This window comes from Salvelinus alpinus, chromosome 5 (assembly GCF_045679555.1).
Source record: "Salvelinus alpinus chromosome 5, SLU_Salpinus.1, whole genome shotgun sequence".
NCBI lineage: Eukaryota > Metazoa > Chordata > Actinopteri > Salmoniformes > Salmonidae > Salvelinus > Salvelinus alpinus.
The window spans coordinates 70,103,250-70,125,478 of record NC_092090.1 but is presented as its reverse complement, the minus strand read 5'-3'; the positions used below and the strand labels follow the sequence as shown (position 1 = coordinate 70,125,478).

General features: G+C 45.9%; 1 protein-coding gene across 1 annotated transcript in view; it reads left to right on the top strand.

Moving 5' to 3' along the window:
• Positions 1-22,229, top strand: part of LOC139576644 (synaptic vesicle glycoprotein 2C-like) — a 43,219-nt gene that overhangs the window by 1,968 nt on the left and 19,022 nt on the right. Inside the window, exons 2-3 of the mRNA XM_071402943.1 lie at positions 6,856-7,664; positions 17,524-17,704. Coding sequence (XP_071259044.1) covers positions 7,058-7,664; positions 17,524-17,704 — 788 coding nt within the window. The 5' untranslated portion in view covers positions 6,856-7,057. The remainder of the gene's footprint in view (positions 1-6,855; positions 7,665-17,523; positions 17,705-22,229) is intronic.

The following is a 22,229-nucleotide window of genomic DNA, read 5'->3' as shown; positions in this document are numbered from 1 at the left end:
CTGAGTTAGCTACCAAAGAAGAGTCAGAGAGAGGCCTTCAGAGGGAGAGGCTGTTTCACCGGCCGAGGGAGAGTCAGCTAATCCAATGCGATGTAATGAGGTAAATTCACATTGATTTTACCCGGTTCATGTACATCACTGCTGACACTTGCGGTGTACCGGTAGGTTGGTAGGAAACAGAGGTTGCAGGGTTCACATTCACAAATGGCACAGCACCTGGTTTCATTCAGTCTCATTCCGAATCCTTCCACTGGTTAAGCTAAGCCATCGAAGTCCTCTGGGGTGAAATGTGAATACTGCACACAGTAGATGTGCGCATGGTTCCCTTACTCCAATCTGCTCGCTTCAACCGGACAAACCAGTCCCACTTCAAAGCTAGCTTCTTATTTTTGGGCCACAAATGAGTCGTAACCCCGTCCTTGTGGGTATTACTGCAGTATGTGGGTATTACTGTACTAGCTACGGATGACAGAAAACGAATACAACACTCACTCGCTAGCTCATCCACTGCTAAGTGCACAGAACAAGAGGTGATGCAGTTTTTCACATTCATTTACAGTGCATTCGGAAAGTATTCAGACCCCTTGACTTTTTCCACATTTTGTTACGTTACAGACTTATTCTAAAATTGATCAATTGCTCAGTTTGGCCTGGCGGCCAGCTCTAGGAAGAGTCTTGGTAGTTCCAAACTTCTTCCATTTAAGAATGATGGAGGCCTCTGTGTTCTTGGAGACCTTTAATGGTGCAGAATTTTTGGTGTGAATTTTCTGTGCCTCGACACAATAATGTCTCGGAGCTCTATGGACAATTCCTTCAACCTCATGGCTTGGTTTTTGCTCTGACATGCACTGTCAACTGTGGGACCTTATAAAGACAGGTGTGTGCCTTTCCAAATCATGTCCAATACATTTGATTTACTACAGGCGGACTCCAATCAAGTTGTAGAAACATCTCAAGGATAATCAATGGAAACAGGATGCACCTGAGCTCAATTTCGAGTCTCATAGCACAGGGTCTGAATACTTATGTAAATAAATTTTATAAATTTGGCAAAAAATTTGAAAAACCTGTTTTCGCTTTGTCATTATGGGGTATTATGTGTAGATTGATGAGGATTTTGTTTTTTTTAATCCATTTTAGAATAAGGCTGTAACGTAACAAAATGGGAAAGTCAAGGGGTCTGAATACTTTCCGAATGCAGTGTATATGGTTTCTTCTTCGTGGATGTACATAGTAGCTCACTAATGCCAACACTTGGTCTTGAATGTAATTACATGCATTGCTAGTAGCTAACCGGTTCGCCATATGACATTGACAATAGTGCATTGTGGGTAGTTCCGAAGATATCCAAAAATAAGTTCATAAATATTTCAAAACGCCAAAACATAACTATTTTTGGAATTATGGGTAACCACACCGTGACTACAACTAAGTTAATAAGTCTTTGCCCATACTACGTTACTTGGTGAGTAAAAACTCATGCTTCCTACCCTTTACGTTGTCTTCAAAACAGCTTGACAGATTTTCATGGGCGGTGTTGTCTGTCTGGAGTCAGTTGGTGGGAAACAAGAGACAGTTTTTCTTCATCCTCACTTGACTTTTAATGGTGTTGACAGCTAAATTAAGCCATGTGTAAACTATGGGTTTCAGATTCAGGAAAAAGCTCCTGGAAGTTCTCCAATCAGTTAACCAATCAATCACCAATCAATCCCAAATCTTATAGTTTTGTCACTCAAATCTAAACCCAAATATTTTTCTCCCAGGTGGACCATACACTCTAGCAACCCCTCTCGACTCAAAGCTACATCATTGAGAGAGGTAGTTAATTGACACTGGTCCAATGACAATGCAGTAAAAGTGGAAGCCTCCAAATAGACCCAGTGAGTCAGCCATGCAAGTAACCCTGTCTAAGCACTAAGCAAATTAACAATTTACAGATACATCATTTGTATATCTGGGATGATTGAACCTGGTAATGTAATTACTTGGCATCATACAGTAATGTTATTCAGCCACGACCTCTGAACTTCGCATTCTACCTCCAGTTAACATTTGAACCACATATTTTTCTGCAAAAATGTCCTGCATAAATTCTTGAATCTCTTCACACATACATGTGTGTCTCCATTTTCACAATTTTCTCTCTTGGTGTAACTTGTGGTGATACAAAGAAGTCCCTTTCCTAACTAGTGTCAGGCTGGTGAATCACTGCGTGCTCGCCGTCTTCTCTGTTCGAGCTCTCTGTGTTTCCTAGCTCTGCAGTGAGGGGCTGGCATGGCTGGGTGACCATATGCCCACCGCTCAGATCAAACAGGAACCAGTGTGTGTCCACTGGGAACCAAGGGACAACACCTACAGTACACTGTTTGGATCCTCCCTCCCTCTCTGACTCAAATGTGACTCTGTTAACTATTATGTGACATAGTAATAGTAAACGGGAACTAGGTGTTTTTGTAATACAAATCCCAAAGATGAACAGGGTGCAGTTATCTGATATCCCATTGGCCATTATGTCCTGCATCTGTGAAATCTGCCGGATGTGTGTATACTACCTTGGCTTGAACTGTGAATGCTCTATATGGGATCCTTCAGCTTTATTGTAGGTCACAAGATAGTGTGTGTAGAGTGCATATATAAGTGCCATTCATTTTGACCAGCACCATCACGTGACGTCACAACATCATTACTTCCATTCACTGCAGTGGTGAGGGAAGCTATCTATTATTATAAGCATGGGGTGAATTCCTACTGTATGTCTTATCTCCACTGAGCACGAGATTCATTGAAGTCAACAATAATATTTATAATTCTGGTTCTTACGGAGAGAAAAAAGGTATTGCCAACCTGCAAAAGTTGACATTCGCCATCATCAATATATCCTTGTGAAGGTTGACTCTGCACTACAGAGCACTATTGAAGCAGGTTTCCTCCAGGTCTAATCTGTGTACCCACATGACTAGTTTGCCTTAGCTCTCTTCCATTCCGCTCTCACTTTCTTTACTCTCCTTTAATCTCTCTCACTCATCCCCCTCTTCTCTCCCTTCAACCCTCTCTCTTTCCTGCCATCCCCTCTCCTCTTTCATCTCAACTCTTTCCCCCTCTCCCTCTCCCCATCTCACCTCCATATCGCTCCTCTCATCCTCCTGTCTCCATACCACTCCCTTTTCCTATCCCTCTTTATACATCTCTCTTTTCTATGTATTCCACCATTCTGCTCTCTCTCTCTCTCTCTCTCTCTCTCTCTCTCTCTCTCTCTCTCTCTCTCTCTCTCTCTCTCTCTCTCTCTCTCTCTCTCTCTCTCTCTCTCTCTCTCTCTCTCTCTCTCTCTCTCTCTCTCTCTCCACTCTCAGTAATGGCATCAGTGTCTGATGAAATCTCCTAACTGAAGACATCCCAATCCCAGGCTCCGTCTTGCAGATGAGGTCATGCACTCTCCATTTTGATGCTGATGGAACAAACCAACTGCCAAACTGTCCATCCACACTTGTCTTTCAAAAGGGAGGACATCCACAAGTCAAACATGACTAAGATGGAATATATTAATCATTTATTTTTAAATAGATTGCTTCCCCTACATTGCTATTATATCCACCATAGGATTTTATGATCTCATGAAAATAAAGAAGGTGTTCACTGCCTTCAGTAGGTGTGGGTCAGGAAACCTGTAAACTCCTCCTGCAAGCTTTTGTTTTTCATTCTAACCTCCTGCTTGTAAAAGTAAAATGGCCTTGTGTCAGGTGATCTGTGTCATGAATTCAGGCCAAACTGAGAAAGCAACATATCGTGATATAAACTAACTGTGGGGCCCCAAGACCCATTTGCATGCAACACTGCTGAAGACACAAATGGCCAATGCGATACATTGAATGTAAAACCAATGTTGCTAGCTAGTAGCTATATCTCTTCGAGTCTTGACTCAGATGGAATGGAGTACAGGAACTCCTGACTCAGTGATATACTCAACTAATCATGGTCCTAATGGATCTATTACTCTTAGCATTGTTGATCTCAGCCAACCCAAAGTAGTTTTTCCCTGTTAACCCCTCTGTATGCCAGTCCACACTCTCCCGTGACAGAGGTACCCCGCTAGTGCAATCTCTGGGCGTTGATTGCCTTGTCAGGCCTGGTGCAGGATGACATCACAGTGTGAACTGAAATGGGTTTGGTAGGAATGGAGGAGATGAAGAATGATGGGGGTGGGGCGTTACAACCGACTTATTTTTTTGGTTGATAATTGTTTTTGTAAAAACATCCTTTTTCAATCAGTACACACATTAATGGATTTAAAAAATAATAATTTTGACACATTTTGCCCACTCGGTAGGAAGGTACATAGAGCCTAGTTTGGTGAAATGCCTTACCTACTGTATATAGTTAGGGCAGTTAGATATGTTTGAAGGAGACTAGGTAGAGGTTTGGAGTGATAACTAGTTAGTTTGACAGGTGGATACGAGGGGATGGTGGAGGGAGAGGTTGAATGGAAGGGTGTAAATGAACAGAAGAAAGTAGTGCGAGGTATAATGGATAGAAAAGGGGAATAGGGCAGGGGAGTGATAGACAGATCAGATGTGAGGAGAGGGATGTAGGAGTGGTATGATAGATGGCAGTGAGACTGCCCCTGTTGGTCTGGCTGTCTGTGCTGTCTCGGTCTCGTCAGTGGTGGTCAGGTGAGGTGGACTGTGAGGGCCTTGGTATGCACACATGTCTTCACTGATCCTCATCACCACTGACAGGGAGGCTTGGACTCTGCTCCACAGACTCTCTGACAGACAGATGCTGGACACACACACACACACACACACACACACACACACACACACACACACACACACACACACACACACACACACACACACACACACACACACACACACACACACACACACACACACACATAACCCACTGTGTGTGTGTGTGTGTGTGTGTGTGTGATCAGTGTGTGTGTGTGAGAGAGAGTGCATGAGAGAGAGTGCGTCTGTGTGTGTGAGTGTTTGTGTGCTTGCTTACTTTGCATTTAGAGGTGCTTGTGTATGTGTGACCACCCAACTCATGACCTGCATGAAACACTAGGACGCGTCAATGTCTTGAGAGTCTGTCAGGAGTCTTGACAAGCCACTGGCAGTGCCTGACTCTGAGTTCACATAAGACAAGCATTAAAAGTGCAAGCTTCACTGTCAAGATAAACTGCAGAATGGGCTCCAATAGGAGTGTAGCACAGTATAGCAGGGGGGTTGAGAGAGACAGGTTTGCATATTAAATCTCTGAAGATGGTTATTTAACTTCACCTAACCTGAGTGTCCTCTGTAATACAGCTCAGCGATGTTCATCAAACTAAGGTTCTTTGCAAAAAAAAGGATCCCAATAACGAGAACGACAAAGCAGTAACACAGAACCCTGTACTAGTCACAATGATGAATAACACAGGCAATATGACCAGTACATAGAAAAGGAGAGTTGGTCTTAACTGCAGAAGCCAGCCAATGAGACAGAAGGGATTAGCAGAGTCACCTTGAATCAGCGGTGTCATTCTGCCCAGTAAAATTGTATAATGGGAGCTGGAGCCTGGGAGGTGATTTGTGGCCTCCTGACAGAGCTTCAATGTTCATTAGGCCCTATGGAGAGCAGCTCAGAGACACACTGAACGGATGCAGAGATACACACACCCACACTTGTTAATCAAAAATACCAAAAAATATAACATTTCAGCACTTATAATCTTACAAAATAAGGACACACCTCTCAGTCTCTACCAGAATCAAAGCCTTCTTCCATTGGACAATTGCTTGACAGTTCCCAATTAACTTCTTTCTTCCCTCCAATCAGCAATGTATATTTTATGCAGCTGTAGTATGAAAGAGTTCAGCCAGGGCGATTAAGTCAATCTGTGACATACTGTAGGTCTTGGTTTACACTTTGATCATTCACAATGAATCACTCCAGGGTTATGTTGGGGTCACACTCCTGCCTGCTAACCTAATGTAGCAGGCGTAAAGGAAACACCTGAACGGCAATTCTTTCTTTCTGATCCTGACGAGAGGGGAGGTTCTCTTCTGCACTATTCAACCAATCCAGTAAATGTGGAGGAGGAGTTAAGATGGAGTGTTGCGTTGTTAACGTCCAAAAGCGGAAGTCACGTCACAGGCTCTCTTTTCATTTCCCCTGAAAACCGGATGCATCCGGTTGTTTCCACTCTGCTGAGGGTGCCCTCTTGCCAACCCAGGCCTCCTCTGGCTGGGAGGGTTTCCCCCTGCCCATTGTGTGTCCTAATTCATGTGTATGAAATCAGTGACTTTGCCAAATCAATTTCCTTCGAACACACAGTGTGTGTGTGTTTGTACATTATGCTGGTGACACAGAAGCCATTTGCCTTCAGTGTTTCCCGTGGATCCTCCTCATGCATGGATTTAAGGATGACACTACGGTTCCGCTTGGGTCACCACACCTGCTCTTATATACCAGCGCTTTATTTAAAGACAAATCCATTTTTTCCAGAACCTTGATCATGAGTCAGCATATTTCATGTCTCTGTTTAAGACCTGAGACTGAAGGAGACTCATGAAATATAGAACAGGGGAGCTCTCCTAGAAATGTAATATACTTCATGAATATAAACTGTGTAATACGGCCAAAGCCATTTTCTGTACATCACTCAAGGAAATTATTAAAGGGGAAAGTGGCAGGCAGGCAGGACAGCGAGTGAATGTTTAAGAGAGTTAGGTGTCAGTGCTGTTTTTCTGCAACACCTGTTTGTCTGGTTATGAATGCAGCTGTAGAAACTTCACAAGTTATTCACCTTATCTGACTGGAACCTCTCTCTCTCTTTTGCTCTTTCTCTCCCACCCCCTCTCTCTCTAGCTTCCACAGCTTGATCAATGAACACCACAGCCAGTGAGGGTAACTTCCTGTGGTGACTGCAGACTTCAGGGTTTTCCCTGTTGAATCTCCAGACCCACCACTCTGATCTGCTCCCAAACCTCTCTGCCGGATTCCATCCATCTCCCTCCGCCCTCTTCCTACCCCCCTGTACTCCCACCCCTGAACGTCCATCAGAGCTAAAATGGACGACAGCTACGAAAACAGGACTTCCTTAGTGAAGGGGGCCAAGGACATCGCCAAGGAGGCCAAGCGGCACGCTGTGAAAAAGGTCAACAAGGTCGTGGACAGCACCACAGATGAGTACTCCCAGCGCAAATACAGCCGTTTCGAGGACGAGGTGGACGAGGGGGACGACTTTTACCGTAACCCTCCCAGGCAGGACGGAGGCTACAATGACAACGACCAGGCCAGTGATGCCAGCGACGCCACAGAGGGCCATGATGACGAAGATGAGATCTACGAAGGGGAGTACCAGGGAATCCCAGCGGCCGGAGACAGGCGGGCCAGGGAGGGGCAGGTGGCTCTGGGGCAGCCCGTCACAGACAGCCTGAAAGACCGTAAGGAGCTGGAGCAGGAGAGGCAGGCGGACGAGGAGGAACTCGCCCAGCAGTATGAGCTGATCATCCAGGAGTGTGGCCACGGCAGGTTCCAGTGGCAGTTGTTCCTGGTGCTGGGCCTGGCCCTCATGTCAGATGGGGTGGAGGTGTTCGTGGTGGGGTTCGTTCTACCCAGCGCCGAGACGGACATGTGTGCTCTGGGTGGCTCCAACTCCAGATCTGGATGGCTAGGTAAGCAGTTAGGGGTGTGTGTGTGTGTGTGTGTGTGTGTGTGTGTGTGTGTGTGTGTGTGTGTGTGTGTGTGTGTGTGTGTGTGTGTGTGTGTGTGTGTGTGTGTGTGTGTGTGTGTGTGTGTGTGTGTGTGTGTGTGTGTGTGTGTGTGTGTGTGTTTAAAACATGAGTGCTTAGCAGTTTCTGTAAGCTTCTGTAAGATCACAACAGGATTAAATTACTGTTGTCCACAGAGTACCGTGTAACGGTACGTTGGTTTCTGTGTCCTTGTTGAGGGACTAGTTGTCCCAATGTGTTCACTTGGAGTCACACTAGTCCAGATGGCTGCAGGTCTGTAATCCATCACTATCGAGTCTGACATGACATGTGTGTCCAGGGGCTGCCTGTGTTAATGTCATACTGTAAAAACATAGAATCAGTCAGCCCTCCACCCCCTGCACAGTGAGACATAGCACAACTACTTCCACTGCTCCATGCTCTGCTTACCCTTATTCATGTTCTCTCTCTCTCTCTCTCTCTCTCTCTCTCTCTCTCTCTCTCTCTCTCTCTCTCTCTCTCTCTCTCTCTCTCTCTCTCTCTCTCTCTCTCTCTCTCTCTCTCTCTCTCTCTCTCTCTCTCTCTCTCTCTCTCTCTCTCTCTCTCTCTCTCTCTCTCCCTCCCTCCCTCCCTCCCCAGATGAGGTGACTCAGGCTGAAGGGGATTGTGTTTGTGTATTGTGGAGTTACTTTGACCTTGTTGGAGTCCAATGTGATCATCATCAGATGTGTCTCTTTTCATTTAGTTTTGTCATTTTTCTTTTTCAGAGCGGGGTTAGAGCTACAGAAATATTCCAATAAATCCGCCCGCGTCCTCCCGTCCCACGGAGGACGGGATACACATCTGTGCATTTTGTATACAAACAACACAGGTGTCAGTGCTTCGTTGGTTAGTTAGTTCAACCTGAGTTTACTTAGTTGTTTCCATGCAGACCCATCACAGGGAAACATGAATAACATCCCAGAGACTGAGGCTTTGCATCGCAAGCTGGTCAAACTGAGCCCAGTGTAACAGGATAATACAATATGAAAAATTCAATGAAATCAATCGGATTAAATTACAGAATAAAATGTGTACCTAACAGGATCCCACAGGAATCTAAACTGCTGCATGGGAACGATGGAGGAATGAGAAAGCACCTCACCGTATCACTTTCCACCTCCTCTGTTTTCTTCCCTTTCTCTTTCTGTAACTCTCTTTCCCTTTCTTTTCTTAGTCTCTTTCTCCTTTGTTATCCCTCCTCTTTTTTGTCTCCTTCATTCTCTCTTTACATCTCTCCCTCCTTCCTCCTTTTTACCACTTCCTTCCTTCCTTCCATCCCTATCCCCCCCCCCTATCTCTCTCTCTCTCCCTGTCTCTCTCTCCCTCCCTCCCCCTGTCTCTCTCTCTGTATATGGTAGCCAGCTGGCAGGCTGTGAGTATCTGCGTGGTCCAGGCCAGGGGCAGCTGAGCATGGCTAAACTGCAGTGAGATCGCAGTGCCACTGCAGAGATTACACTACCCGCTGCTACCGCAGAGAGAGTGTGTGTGGTAGAGGGCTGTGGGGTGGGAGAGCGTGTGTGTGTGTGGGGGGGGGGCTCTCTTATCGAGCACTCATAGTATCAAAATACTTCACGCCTATCTGGTCATTACCCTTGATGCAAGGGAGCTTAGAAGCATTACTTAGCTGAATGAGTCATCCCATTGTGCTTGCACCCCTGGGCCCAAGATAAGTATAATTTCATAAAGATTTCATTGAAATCTTTTCTACCCCCACCAACCAAAAATATGACAAAGAGACCCAATCTTTTTTTCTGCAGAGGTGGTGGTTTTCTTACGGCAAAAGAGGGGGCACGAATCCCATCAAGCCTGACATGATCTGGTACAAATATGATTACACGCTGCTCAGTGTAAAGGAGCTGAACAGAAGCGAGGAGAGGAGGGGAAAAGGAGAGTGGAGGAGAGGAGAGGAAAGAAGAGGAGGACACAAGCAGAAAAAGAAGAGCGGGGAGAGATCAGCACAGTGAGAAAGAAAGCAGACAGGAAATGAAAGAAGATCAGAAGAGAGGAGAGGAGAAAAGAGACGAGAGGATAGGTAAAGAGAGAGTATGAAAACAGTAAAAAATACAAATAAAAGGAAACCACCAGACCGTTGTTTACAGTGACAGAATTAGCTTCAGACAGGCACGCCGTACTCCCCAATATGCAGTATGAATAGAACAGGGTTTTGTGTGGCGCTGAAACAGTTTACCCCTCTAAGAGTGAAGAGCATCAAAGCGTGAAATCGGAAAAGAGACCATGATGCAGCTGAGCGCTCTCACTACTCTTAGGGGGCTCCTTAGGATCTGACAGCACAAAAAACACCACCACCATGTCCCCCCCCTCTCTCTCTTCACTTCCTCTCATGCACTCTTTCTCTGAACTCCGTTTCCTCTCTTTTGCTTTATCTCTCACTCTCTTATTCTTCACTCCTTTCCTCTTTTTCTGAACTTCTCTCCCTCGTTCTCCTCTCGCTATGCTAATTTTTTCTGCCCTTTTCTATTTGTTTACATCCTTTTCCTTCACCTTCTCCATCTGCCCTTTTCTCCACCCCATTACAATTTATTTGATTATCTCTTTTTGCCCTTCATTGTCAAGTTTACAAGAGCTGCTGAATCATGATACTTGACTGGGTGTATGTGTGTGTGTGTGTGTTTTGCCGCACTGTTCAGCTCCAGCACCTTTCCCTTTAGGGTTTGTGTGTTGGTGCATGTCTGACTGTTTGTTGAACATTTCCCTGTTTTGGAGATGTGTTTTGACATATCTGTGATCTATGTGAGTGCTTTGGGACAGAGTTCTGATGCAGGGTGTTTTTTATGGGACGATGTAGAGTTTCGTTGCCATGAGGTTAACCTGTCCAAATTCAAATACTGTATATTCTCTTCACTTTTGGGACCAGAGGCATACCACCCTGCATCCCACTGCTGGCTTGCCTCAGAAGCTAAACAGGGTTGGTCCTGGTCGGTCCCTGGATGGGAGACCAGATGTTGCTGAAAGTGGTGTTGGAGGGCTCGGTAGGAGGCATTCTTTCCTCTGGTCTAAAAAAAAAAAAGGGCAGTGTAGTAGGGTGTCTTTTTTTCTGTCAAAGATTCAGTCTCGTTTCACCCTGTTGAGAGAACCCAATCACCCAGACAGTCATGTTGTTTCACCACCTCCTGCTTGGCCACAGATCACCTCATCATCACAACTCTCCTCTCTCACACCTACTAGCCCCCACCAGGGAATAGAAACACACAAGTTCACCCTGCCTTTCCCCAGCTATTCTAGATGTGACCTGTGTATACATTATGTCATCTATCTCTCCATCCACCAGGCTTCTGGGCCATAGCCTTTTGCTCACATGGTTTCTATACGGAAGGTAAGGTGAAAGCCCGTGACAGAGGATAACATGTGAATTGACTTGACCCTCTGTTGGCCTGCAGGTTTGAATGAAGCTGCATTCACCCCCCCCCCCCCCCCCTCGCTACAGATAATGGGGAGCACTGAGCCACTCTGACAAACGGGCTGTCTGTTTCTAAGCTAGTCTTAACTGAGGGGTGAATGTCTATTTGGTCATATCTATTCCTGTATGTCATTTAGTCTAGCAGTACTTTATTTAGTAACCATGTGTAATGTGTGTGGATCGAACATTCCTAAATGCACTAGTATCATACTTCTTAGAAAGTGTGGCCAACCCTGTTTCACCACCGGATGCTCTGTCCACTGCTGCTTCCTTTTGCAGAACAGTTTGTGCAGCGTAATAATTGCTTGGGTTCTACAGGAGCAAACTAGCGCCTAGCAAAGTGCCTGGTCATAACAAGAGTAGCAGGGGACTATAGTCTGTAGACTAGAAGCTGCACAGTTAAAGAGAAATATATTGTCTGAAGTCATACAGCTTTTATGGGTACTTGTGTGTCTGAAAAGCATATAGAGGATACTAGCATATAAATATAGGTTTTGCACAATCAGTACAGCACTCAACCATGTGTAGCTGGCTAAATGCTTCTAGACAGTTGGTGAATGGGACGCTAGAGTATTTCAACATAGTGATACTGTAGATGTCTTTCCCCCATGATTCACGTTATTTCCTGGCGCCAGTGCTGAGATAATCAAAACCTCAGATGCTGTGCAGTAAAACACACAACAATCAATACATGAATGAGGTATTCGGACGTCCTCTAGGGGCTATTAGACAGTATGATCATGGTTCAACTGTTTTACTGTTTTATAAGATATCTGGCATCCTAGGCTCCTTTCTCTCTTTTTGAGACAAAAGGGTTATTTGTGGGGGGAAAGGGTTCTTCCTAGAACCATAAAGGGTTCCCTTATGGGTAGGGCTGGGAATTTCTAGGGACCTCACCATACGATATTATCACAATACTTAGGTGCCGATACGATATGTATTGCGAGTCTCAGGATTCTAGTATTACGATTAGATACCGTGATTTTATTGCAATTTCATGTTCCAAACATATTACATATATGTCTGCTGCAGCCTCCTGAGTGGCGCAGTGGTCTAAGGCACTGCATCGCAGTTGCTAGCTGTGCCACTAGAGATCCTGGTTCGAGTCCAGGCTCTGTCGCAGCCGGCTGCGACCGGGAGACTCATGGGGCGGCGCACAATTGGCCCAGCGTCATCCGTGTTAGAGGAGGATTTGGCCGGCAGGGATGTCCTTGTCCCATTGCTCTCTATCGACTCCTGTGGGCACAATGCACGCTGACACGGTCACCAGGTGTACGGTGTTTCCTCCGACTCATTGGTGTGGCTGGCTTCTGGGTTAAGCGGGCATTGTGTCAAGAAGCATTGTGGCTTGGTTGGGTCGTGTTTCGGAGGATGCATGGCTCTCGACCTTTGCCTCTCCCGAGTCCGTACGGGAGTTGCAGCGATGAGACAAGACTGTAACTACCAATCGGATACCACGAAATTGGGGGGTAAAAGTAAAAAATAATAATAATTAAAAAAACATATGTCTGCTGCAGAGAGATGAGAGAGCATGAGAATAAAAGTGCTGAAAACATGTTAGCTCACTATTTAAAAAGAAGATGGAGAGAAAGCTATATGATGCAGGTACAGCCGACTAGCGCTTTACAAATCAATACTTGGAGTCAAAGTATCAATATAACATTGTCCCAAAAACATACAGCAATATGTAACTGTATAGATGTGTTCCACCATCACTACATAAGGGAACAAGCTGAAGTACCCTCTCTAAAATGTGATAAACAATCTATGGTCCTAGTGCATGTGTAACACAAATGTCTGTTTGTCAGGCTGTGTTAAATGGAAATCTAAGGCCTGGAAAACAGTGTGGGGAAAAGTATGGGCAGTATTTGATAAATCACTATTATTTGTGTTGTCCCTTTTGTCAGGAAGAGGTCAAGGAGTATGCTGTCATCCTAATGCCTTGGATTCAGGGCTGTATCAAGATGGCCGAATTGCTTGCTGACTCTCCCCAAATCCTAATCTCAACCATTAGATCATAAAAAAGGACCTCAGATCAGCGACTATGGCCAAGTGTGAATGACCCCAGTTTGACCCCTGAAGTAAGAGAGTTAAGTCAGATCCCCATATATCCACAACAGTGGGCAGATGAGATCTGAATGAGGTGTATCTTGTTATACCCTGAATTGCAATTATTTGGACCAGACGTCAATGCTTCAGGCTAAATTATATCACACCATGTGTAATCAGAATATGGCCTAATCTATCTGCAATCTGTTCTTTATTGTCATAGCGACTGAAATTTAAAATACAAATGACAGTGCTTTTGTAATGAGAGAGCTATCCCTTGGACGCCATTTTCTGTTTACTCGTCGGTTTATCTGTTTATATGTCGGTTTCTTATTATATACAAAAAAAAATATTTTGATGGTGTCTGAGTCCTCTTAAGGAATCATGTTTGATGGAAAAGTCTCTTTTTTTTTTTTTTTTTTTTTAATTTTTTTTTATTTTTTTAAATTTTATCCCCTTTTCTCCCCAATTTTTCGTGGTATCCAATCGCTAGTAATTACTATCTTGTCTCATCGCTACAACTCCCGTACGGGCTCGGGAGAGACGAAGGTCGAAAGTCATGCGTCCTCCGAAGCACAACCCAACCTAGCCGCACTGCTTCTTAACACAGCGCGCCTCCAACCCGGAAGCCAGCCGCACCAATGTGTCGGAGGAAACACCGTGCACCCGCCCCCTCGGTTAGCGCGCACTGCGCCCGGCCCGCCACAGGAGTCGCTGGAGCGCGATGAGACAAGGATATCCCTACCGGCCAAACCCTCCCTAACCCGGACGACGCTAAGCCAATTGTGCGTCGCCCCACGGACCTCCCGGTCGCGGCCGGCTGCGACAGAGCCTGGGCGCGAACCCAGACTCTGGTGGCGCAGCATAGCACTGCGATGCAGTGCTCTAGACCACTGCGCCACCCGGGAGGCCGGAAAAGTCTCTTGACCAGGACTTCACAGCATTCATTCTATCAATGCATGAAATAATTCAATCCTAGAAAGATTCAAAATGGACTGGTAGGCCATAGCAGGACTATGACTAAAGGTGGATACTGTTTAGACTTGAGAAGATTAACATCTTCCTGAGATTAGAGGCTACAGGAACAGTACTTTGGCATTAATAATAGAGAAGGATATCTCATAGTGTTCCAAGACCATGATCAGCAGTGGGTGAAATTGATGCAGAGATAAAGTCACCCAGTACAGTGCCTTCAGAAAGTATTCACACCCCTTGACTTTTCCCACATTTTGATGTGTTACAGCCTGAATTTAAAATGGATTACATTGAGATGTTGTGTCACTTATACACACAATACCCCATAATGTCAAAGTGGAATTATGTTTTTAGAAATGTTTTAAAATGTATTAAAAATGAAATGCTGAAATGTCTCGAGTCAATAAGTATTCAACCATTTTGTTATGGCAAGCCTAAATAAGTTCAGGAGTAAAAAATGTGCTTAACAAGTCACATAATCAGTTGCATGGACTCACTCTGTGTGCAATAATAGTGTTATTTTTAAATGACTGCCCCATCTCTGTACCCCACATATACAATCATCTGTAAGGTCCCTCAGTCGAGCAGTGAATTTCAAGCACGGATTCAACAACAAAGACCAGGGAGGTTTTCTTATGGTTCGCAAAGAAGGGCACTGTATTACTGACCACATTCTTCATCCCATTGATTCGTGTCACACTAGTGGGTCCAGGTTTATTCCTTCTGTGTTTACTCATCACATCACAGTGGGATTGAGAATGGGTTGTGTTTTACTGTACGGACTTCATCCCTGAAATCTTACTTATATTGTATAACTCCTTATCATTCTGCCCGGTAACAGGAATTGAATAGTTCTCGGTGAAAGTATTTATGAAGTGTTCTCTTGGGATGTGCAAATAATTGAACACAAAACTGAAAGAAAAGTTGAATCTACAGTATAATTTGGGTTATGATTTGGGCAGTAAGGCAAGAGAGATCCTTTGTTATTCCTGCATAACAGTCAAAAGATGAGCAGGATTTATCAAGTTGTTATTCTACCAAGACATCTCCACTCTCAGGAGAAGTGGAATTTATTACACAAAAACAGAGTCATTCAACAGATTTGGTGATAACATGTTCTTATTGATGTATGATAATCAGCACTAATGGGCCTTAATGCCGCTCCATACTTTACTGTGACAATTTTATACCCTTCACTTTAGCAGCTAGAGCCCACGGAGGGGCCATAAATCCTAATAGTTCAGTCCCAAATGGCACCCTGTTCCCTAGATAGTGCACTACTTTTGACCAGAGCACTATGGGTCCTGGTCAAAAGTAGTGCATTAGAAAGGGAATAGGGTGCCATTTAGGAAGGACACAATGTCTCCTGGCAGGGATATGATGTCAGGTAGAGAGGGACTAGAGGTGATTATGACATTGCATATTAAAATAGCATGGGGTATATATATACAGTGGGGAGAACAAGTATTTGATACACTGCCGATTTTGCAGGTTTTCCTACTTACAAAGCATGTAGAGGTCTGTCATTTTTATCATAGGTACACTTCAATTGTGAGAGACGGAATCTAAAACAAAAATCCAGAAAATCACATTGTATGATTTTTAAGTAATTAATTTGCATTTTATTGCATGACATAAGTATTTGATCACCTACCAACCAGTAAGAATTCCGGCTCTCACAGACCTGTTAGTTTTTCTTTAAGAAGCCCTCCTGTTCTCCACTCATTACCTGTATTAACTGCACCTGTTTGAACTCGTTACCTGTATAAAAGACACCTGTCCACACACTCAATCAAACAGACTCCAACCTCTCCACAATGGCCAAGACCAGAGAGCTGTGTAAGGACATCAGGGATAAATTGTAGACCTGTACAAGGCTGGGATGGGCTACAGGACAATAGGCAAGCAGCTTGGTGAGAAGGCAACAACTGTTGGCGCAATTATTAGAAAATAGAAGAAAATAGAAGAAGTTCAAGATGATGGTCAATCACCCTCGGTCTGGGGCTCCATGCAAGATCTCACCTCGTGGGGCATCAATGATCATGAGGAAGGTGAGGGATCAGCCCAGAACTACACGGCAGGACCTGGTCAATGACCTGAAGAGAGCTGGGACCACAGTCTCAAAGAAAACCATTAGTAACACACTACGCCGTCATGGATTAAAATCCTGCAGCGCACGCAAGGTCCCCCTGCTCAAGCAGGCGCATGTCCAGGCCCGTCTGAAGTTTGCCAATGACCATCTGGATGATCCAGAGGAGGAATGGGAGAAGGTCATGTGGTCTGATGATTCAAAAATAGAGCTTTTTGGTCTAAACTCCACTCGCCGTGTTTGGAGGAAGAAGAAGGATGAGTACAACCCCAAGAACACCATCCCAACCGTGAAGCATGGAGGTGGAAACATCATTCTTTGGGGATGCTTTTCTGCAAAGGGGACAGGACGACTGCACCGTATTGAGGGGAGGATGGATGGGGCCATGTATTGCGAGATCTTAGCCAACAACCTCCTTCCCTCAGTAAGAGCATTGATGATGGGTCGTGGCTGGGTCTTCCAGCATGACAACGACCCGAAACACACAGCCAGGGCAACTAAGGAGTGGCTCCGTAAGAAGTATCTCAAGGTCCTGGAGTGGCCTAGCCAGTCTCCAGACCTGAACCCAATAGAAAATCTTTGGAGGGAGCTGAAAGTCCGTATTGCCCAGCGACAGCCCCGAAACCTGAAGGATCTGGAGAAGGTCTGTATGGAGGAGTGGGCCAAAATCCCTGCTGCAGTGTGTGCAAACCTGGTCAAGAACTACAGGAAACGTATGATCTCTGTAATTGCAAACAAAGGATTCTGTACCAAATATTAAGTTCTGCTTTTCTGATGTATCAAATACTTATGTCATGCAATAAAATGCTAATTAATTACTTAAAAATCATACAATGTGATTTTTGGGATTTTTGTTTTAGATTCCGTCTCTCACAGTTGAAGTGTACCTATGATAAAAATTACAGACCTCTACATGCTTTGTAAGTAGGAAAATCGGCAAAATCGGCAGTGTATCAAATACTTGTTCTCCCCACTGTATATATAAAAAAAAAAATTTAACAGTAATGTCCACTGTGTTCTGCTGAAGACAATGTGAATCCACCATTAAGATTAGCTTTATCCACCAGTAAACAATTCTTATCTACACAGTCAAATTCACACAGTATTTGTTGGTTTGTTTGAAGGTTCGATGACAATTGGTTTGAGCATTGCTTTGTGCTGTGCAAATAGATATGGTATAAATCTAAAGTATCTCTCTGTCTCGGTCTCTATCTATCTCTGTCTGTCTGTCTCTCTCTCTCTCTCTGCAGGCAGTATTGTGTACCTGGGGATGATGGTGGGGGCGTTCTTCTGGGGGGGCATGTCGGACAAGGTGGGCCGCAGACAGTGTCTGCTCATCTGCATGTGTGTGAACGGCTTCTTCGCCTTCCTGTCCTCCTTCGTTCAGGGTTACGGCATCTTCCTGTTCTGCCGCATGATCGCAGGCTTTGGGTGAGTCTGTCTGACTGGGGTTACAATGGCAAGCAACATCAATGTGTTATTTGTCTTAAATAATGGGGTACTGAATTATCATAATAATCCACACTAAACAAACAATTAGAAAAGTGAATTACAAATGATACTGGAGATTAAAAAATGTATTGTGAGTTGTGACATGAACAGTAGAGTAATGACAACGGACTCAGTTTGTTCCAATTTATATAGCTAGCTCCAACCATGATGAGTCCTTTCAAGTCCTTCATCAAATGGCCCTGCAGTTCTACGTCGTTAACGGCTTAATTCCCACAGAGACTGCTTTTCACAGTAGATAGTCATTAATTCATTATCTTTTGTTGTAAATAATCTGTTTTGGTTTCTTGAATGAATATCTAGTTGTAGACCCCTCTGTTAACATAGACTAACTCTGATATTTCACCCACATAACCCCTAGAGATTTTACTCACTCCTATCTATATTCATAATAATAATGTGTGACTAGTAGTGAATGTGTCAACCACTCTCCTGTCAGTGTAACGGATGTGAAATGGCTAGCTAGTTAGCTGGTACGCGCTACTAGCATTTCAATCAGTTACGTCACTTGCTCTGAGACTTAAGTAGGGTTTCCCCTTGCTCTGCAAGGGCCGCGGCCTTTGTGGAGTGATGGGTAACGATGCTTCGTGGGCGACCGTTGATGTGTGCAGAAGGTCCCTGGTTCGCGCCCGGGTCGGGGCGAGGGGACGGTTTAAAGTTATACTGTTACATTGATGCTGTTGACCCGGATCACTGGTTGCTGCGGAAAAGGAGGAGGTTGAAAGGGGGGTGAGTGTAACGGATGTGAAATGGCTAGCTAGTTAGCTGGTACGCGCTACTAGCATTTCAATCAGTTACGTCACTTGCTCTGAGACTTAAGTAGGGTTTCCCCTTGCTCTGCAAGGGCCGCGGCCTTTGTGGAGTGATGGGTAACGATGCTTCGTGGGCGACCGTTGATGTGTGCAGAAGGTCCCTGGTTCGCGCCCGGGTCGGGGCGAGGGGACGGTTTAAAGTTATACTGTTACATCAGTATGGCAGTATGTTCCTAACATCCATCATGAAAGTCTTTAGTTTAGACCAACTAGGCTGTGTCAGTGATAACAGGGGATTTACTGTCATATATTTACTGTAATATAGGTGTCAGGACCCGGTGCTAGAAACAGTCACTAAATCGGCAGAACCCAGAAGATGAGGCAGACACAGCAGTACTAGAGATGGTGGTTTAATAAAAAATAGATAACTTCCAAAATACAAAGAAAATCCACAAAGTGGTAAAAACAGCAAGGGAAAAAACAAACCTAAAAGACTAATCCAAAATACAAAAGAACAAAACCAGAGAACCTCTGGAAAATCCAACAAGAGAAAAATATATGTTCACAACAAGGCTTGGGCTGGGGCTGGGTGCTAACATACAAACACTGAGCAAGGAACTAAGGAACACACAGGGATTAAATACTAACAAGGGAACGACATACAGGTGCAAACAATAATAGAGCAAGGGAAAAACAAAAGGTACAAAAAAGGTGCAATGGGGACATCTAGTGACAAAAACCAGAACAGTCCTGGCCAAAACCTGACAGAATCCCCCTCCTAGGAACGGCTCCTGACGTTCCTACCAGCCTTCTCAGGGTGGAGGGCCCTGAACTGACGAATGAGGTCAGGGTCCAGTATGTCCTTGGCAGGAACCCAGGAGCGCTCCTCGGGACCGTAGCCTTCCCAGTCCACCAGATACTGCCAGGACCGCTGCACCCGGCGGGAGTCCAGTATCCGGTGGACGGTATAAGCCGACTGGCCTCCGATGACACGGGGCGGAGGGGGAGGTCTGCCTGCCGGAATAAGGGGAGAAAAAACAACAGGTTTTAATAAAGAAATGTGAAATGTGGGATTGATTTTAAGGGATCTGGGTAAGTGCAGGCGAAAAGTAACGGGATTGACTCTCCTGGCAATCTTAAAGGGTCCGATGAATCTCTGGGACAGCTTGCGAGACTCCACCCGTAGCGGTAAGTTTTTTGTTGAGAGCCATACTCTCTGGCCGGGGTACAGGGTAGGACCGGGACGGCGACGTCTGTTGGCTTGTCGTTGGTACTGCTGAGAGGAACGCAGAAGATTAAGACGGGCCTTCTTCCACGTAAGCCGACAGCGTCTGATGAACCTCGAGGCTGAAGGCACTCTGACTTCTGCCTCCTGGTCCGGGAACAATAGAGGAGCATAGCCAAACTGACACTCGTGCGGGGATATACCAGTGGAGGAGGAGCACAAGGTGTTGTGCGCGTACTCAGCCCAAACAATGAAGGATGACCATGTGGATGGGTTGTTGGAAACCATACATCTGAGGGTGGTTTCCAGCTCCTGATTCATCCTCTCAGTTTGGCCGTTGGACTCCGGATGGTACCCTGAAGATAAACTGGCCGTGGCCCCTATGAGTTGGCAGAAGGCCTTCCAAAACCTTGAGGCGAACTGGGGACCTCTGTCGGAAACCATATCTTGCGGGATGCCAAAGACTCGGAACACATGGTTAATCACCAACTCAGCTGTTTCCTTGGCAGAAGGTAATTTGGTCAAGGGAACAAACCTGGCCGCCTTAGAAAACCTGTCGATGATGACTAGGATCGTAGTATTACCATGGGACGGAGGAAGGCCAGTAATAAAGTCCAGCGAGATATGGGACCAGGGTCGGTGGGGAATAGATAAAGGGTGAAGGAGTCCTTGAGGGCGGAGGTGAGAAGATTTGCCCTGTCAGCACACGGAACAGGCCTTGACGAAAGTGGCAACGTCTTCTTTTATGGTGGGCCACCAGAACTTACGCTGGATGAACTCCAAGGTGCGACCTACGCCCGGGTGACAGGTGAGGCGAGAGGAGTGCCCCCACAGAAGGACTTGGGACCTTGCTGCCTTGGGAACAAACAACCGATTAGCAGGACCTCCTCCAGGGCCCGGTTCGATGGCTTGAGCTTGTTTCACGGTATCCTCCACTTGCCACGAGATCGGAGCCACGATCTTAGCGGCAGGAAGAACAGTCATGTCAGTATCTTCTCGAATGGCAGGAGAGTAGACTCGTGACAAGGCATCCGGTTTGAGATTCTTCGACCCGGGTCTATAGGTGAGAATAAACTGGAATCGGCTGAAGAAAAGAGACCATCGAGCTTGTCTGGAGTTCAACCGCTTCGCCTGCTGGATATACTCCAGATTTTTGTGGTCCGTAAGCACTTGAAACGGTTGAGAAGCCCCCTCGAGCCAGTGTCTCCATTCCTTCAATGCCATCTTAACCGCTAGGAGTTCACGATCCCCCACATCGTAATTCCTCTCGGCCGGGGTAAGCCGGTGAGAGAAGAAGGCGCAAGGATGAAGCCTCTTGTCTTCACCCCTCTGAGACAGGACAGCTCCAACACCAACCTCTGATGCGTCTACCTCCACCACAAAAGGTTCATCCGCCGTCGGTAGTGTCAGGATGGGAGCAGAGAGGATGCGCTGCTTGAGTCCTTGGAAGGCCGTCTCAGCTTCTCTTCCCCACAGAAACCTTGTGTTGCCACCCTTGGTTAAAGCTGAGAGAGGGGCTGCCACCGAGCTGAAGTTCTTGATGAACTTGCGGTAGAAGTTAGTGAAGCCCAGGAAACGCTGAACTTCCTTAACGGACTTGGGGGTGGGCCAATCTGCTACCGCCCCTACCTTCTTGGGGTCCATCTGGACTCGACCGGGTTCCACTACAAATCCCAGGAACTGTACTCGAGAGGAATGGAATTCACACTTTTCCGGCTTAACGTACAAATGGCTGTCTAGGAGGCGTTTGAGCACTTATCTGACATGCTTAGTGTGTTCTTGAAGGGAGCTCGAAAAGATGAGGATGTCATCCAAGTAAACAAACACGAAAATGTTAAGCATATCCCTAAGCACATCGTTTATGAGCGCTTGGAACACAGCCGGGGCGTTGGTCAGGCCGAAGGGCATCACCAAGTATTCGTAGTGACCAGTAGGCGTGTTGAAAGCGGTCTTCCACTCGTCACCGGGTTTGATCCGCACAAGATGGTATGCGTTCCGCAGGTCAAGCTTAGTGAAGACCACTGCTTCCTGGAGCAGCTCAAAGGCTGTGGCCATAAGGGGTAGCGGGTAGCGGTTACGGACGGTTATGGCATTAAGTCCCCGGTAGTCGATGCAAGGACGTAATCCCCCGTCTTTTTTGGCCACAAAGAAAAACCCTGCTCCCGCCGGCGAGGTGGATGGACGCATGAGGCCTGCTGCCAGAGCGTCCTTGATGTAGGTATCCATAGCAGCTCGTTCGGGAGGAGATAGGGAAAAGATCCGAACCCTGGGGGGGCAGGTGCCCGGAAACAGGTCGATGGGGCAATCGTAAGGTCTATGGGGTGGTAGTTTGGTGGCCCTCTGTTTGCTAAATACCGGTTTGAGGTCATGGTAACACTCGGGAACTCGGGACAGGTCGATGGATTCTAGAGACTCGGGAGGGGAACTCGGGGAACTTGGGAAGATACAAGTGGCTTGGCACGTAGGACCC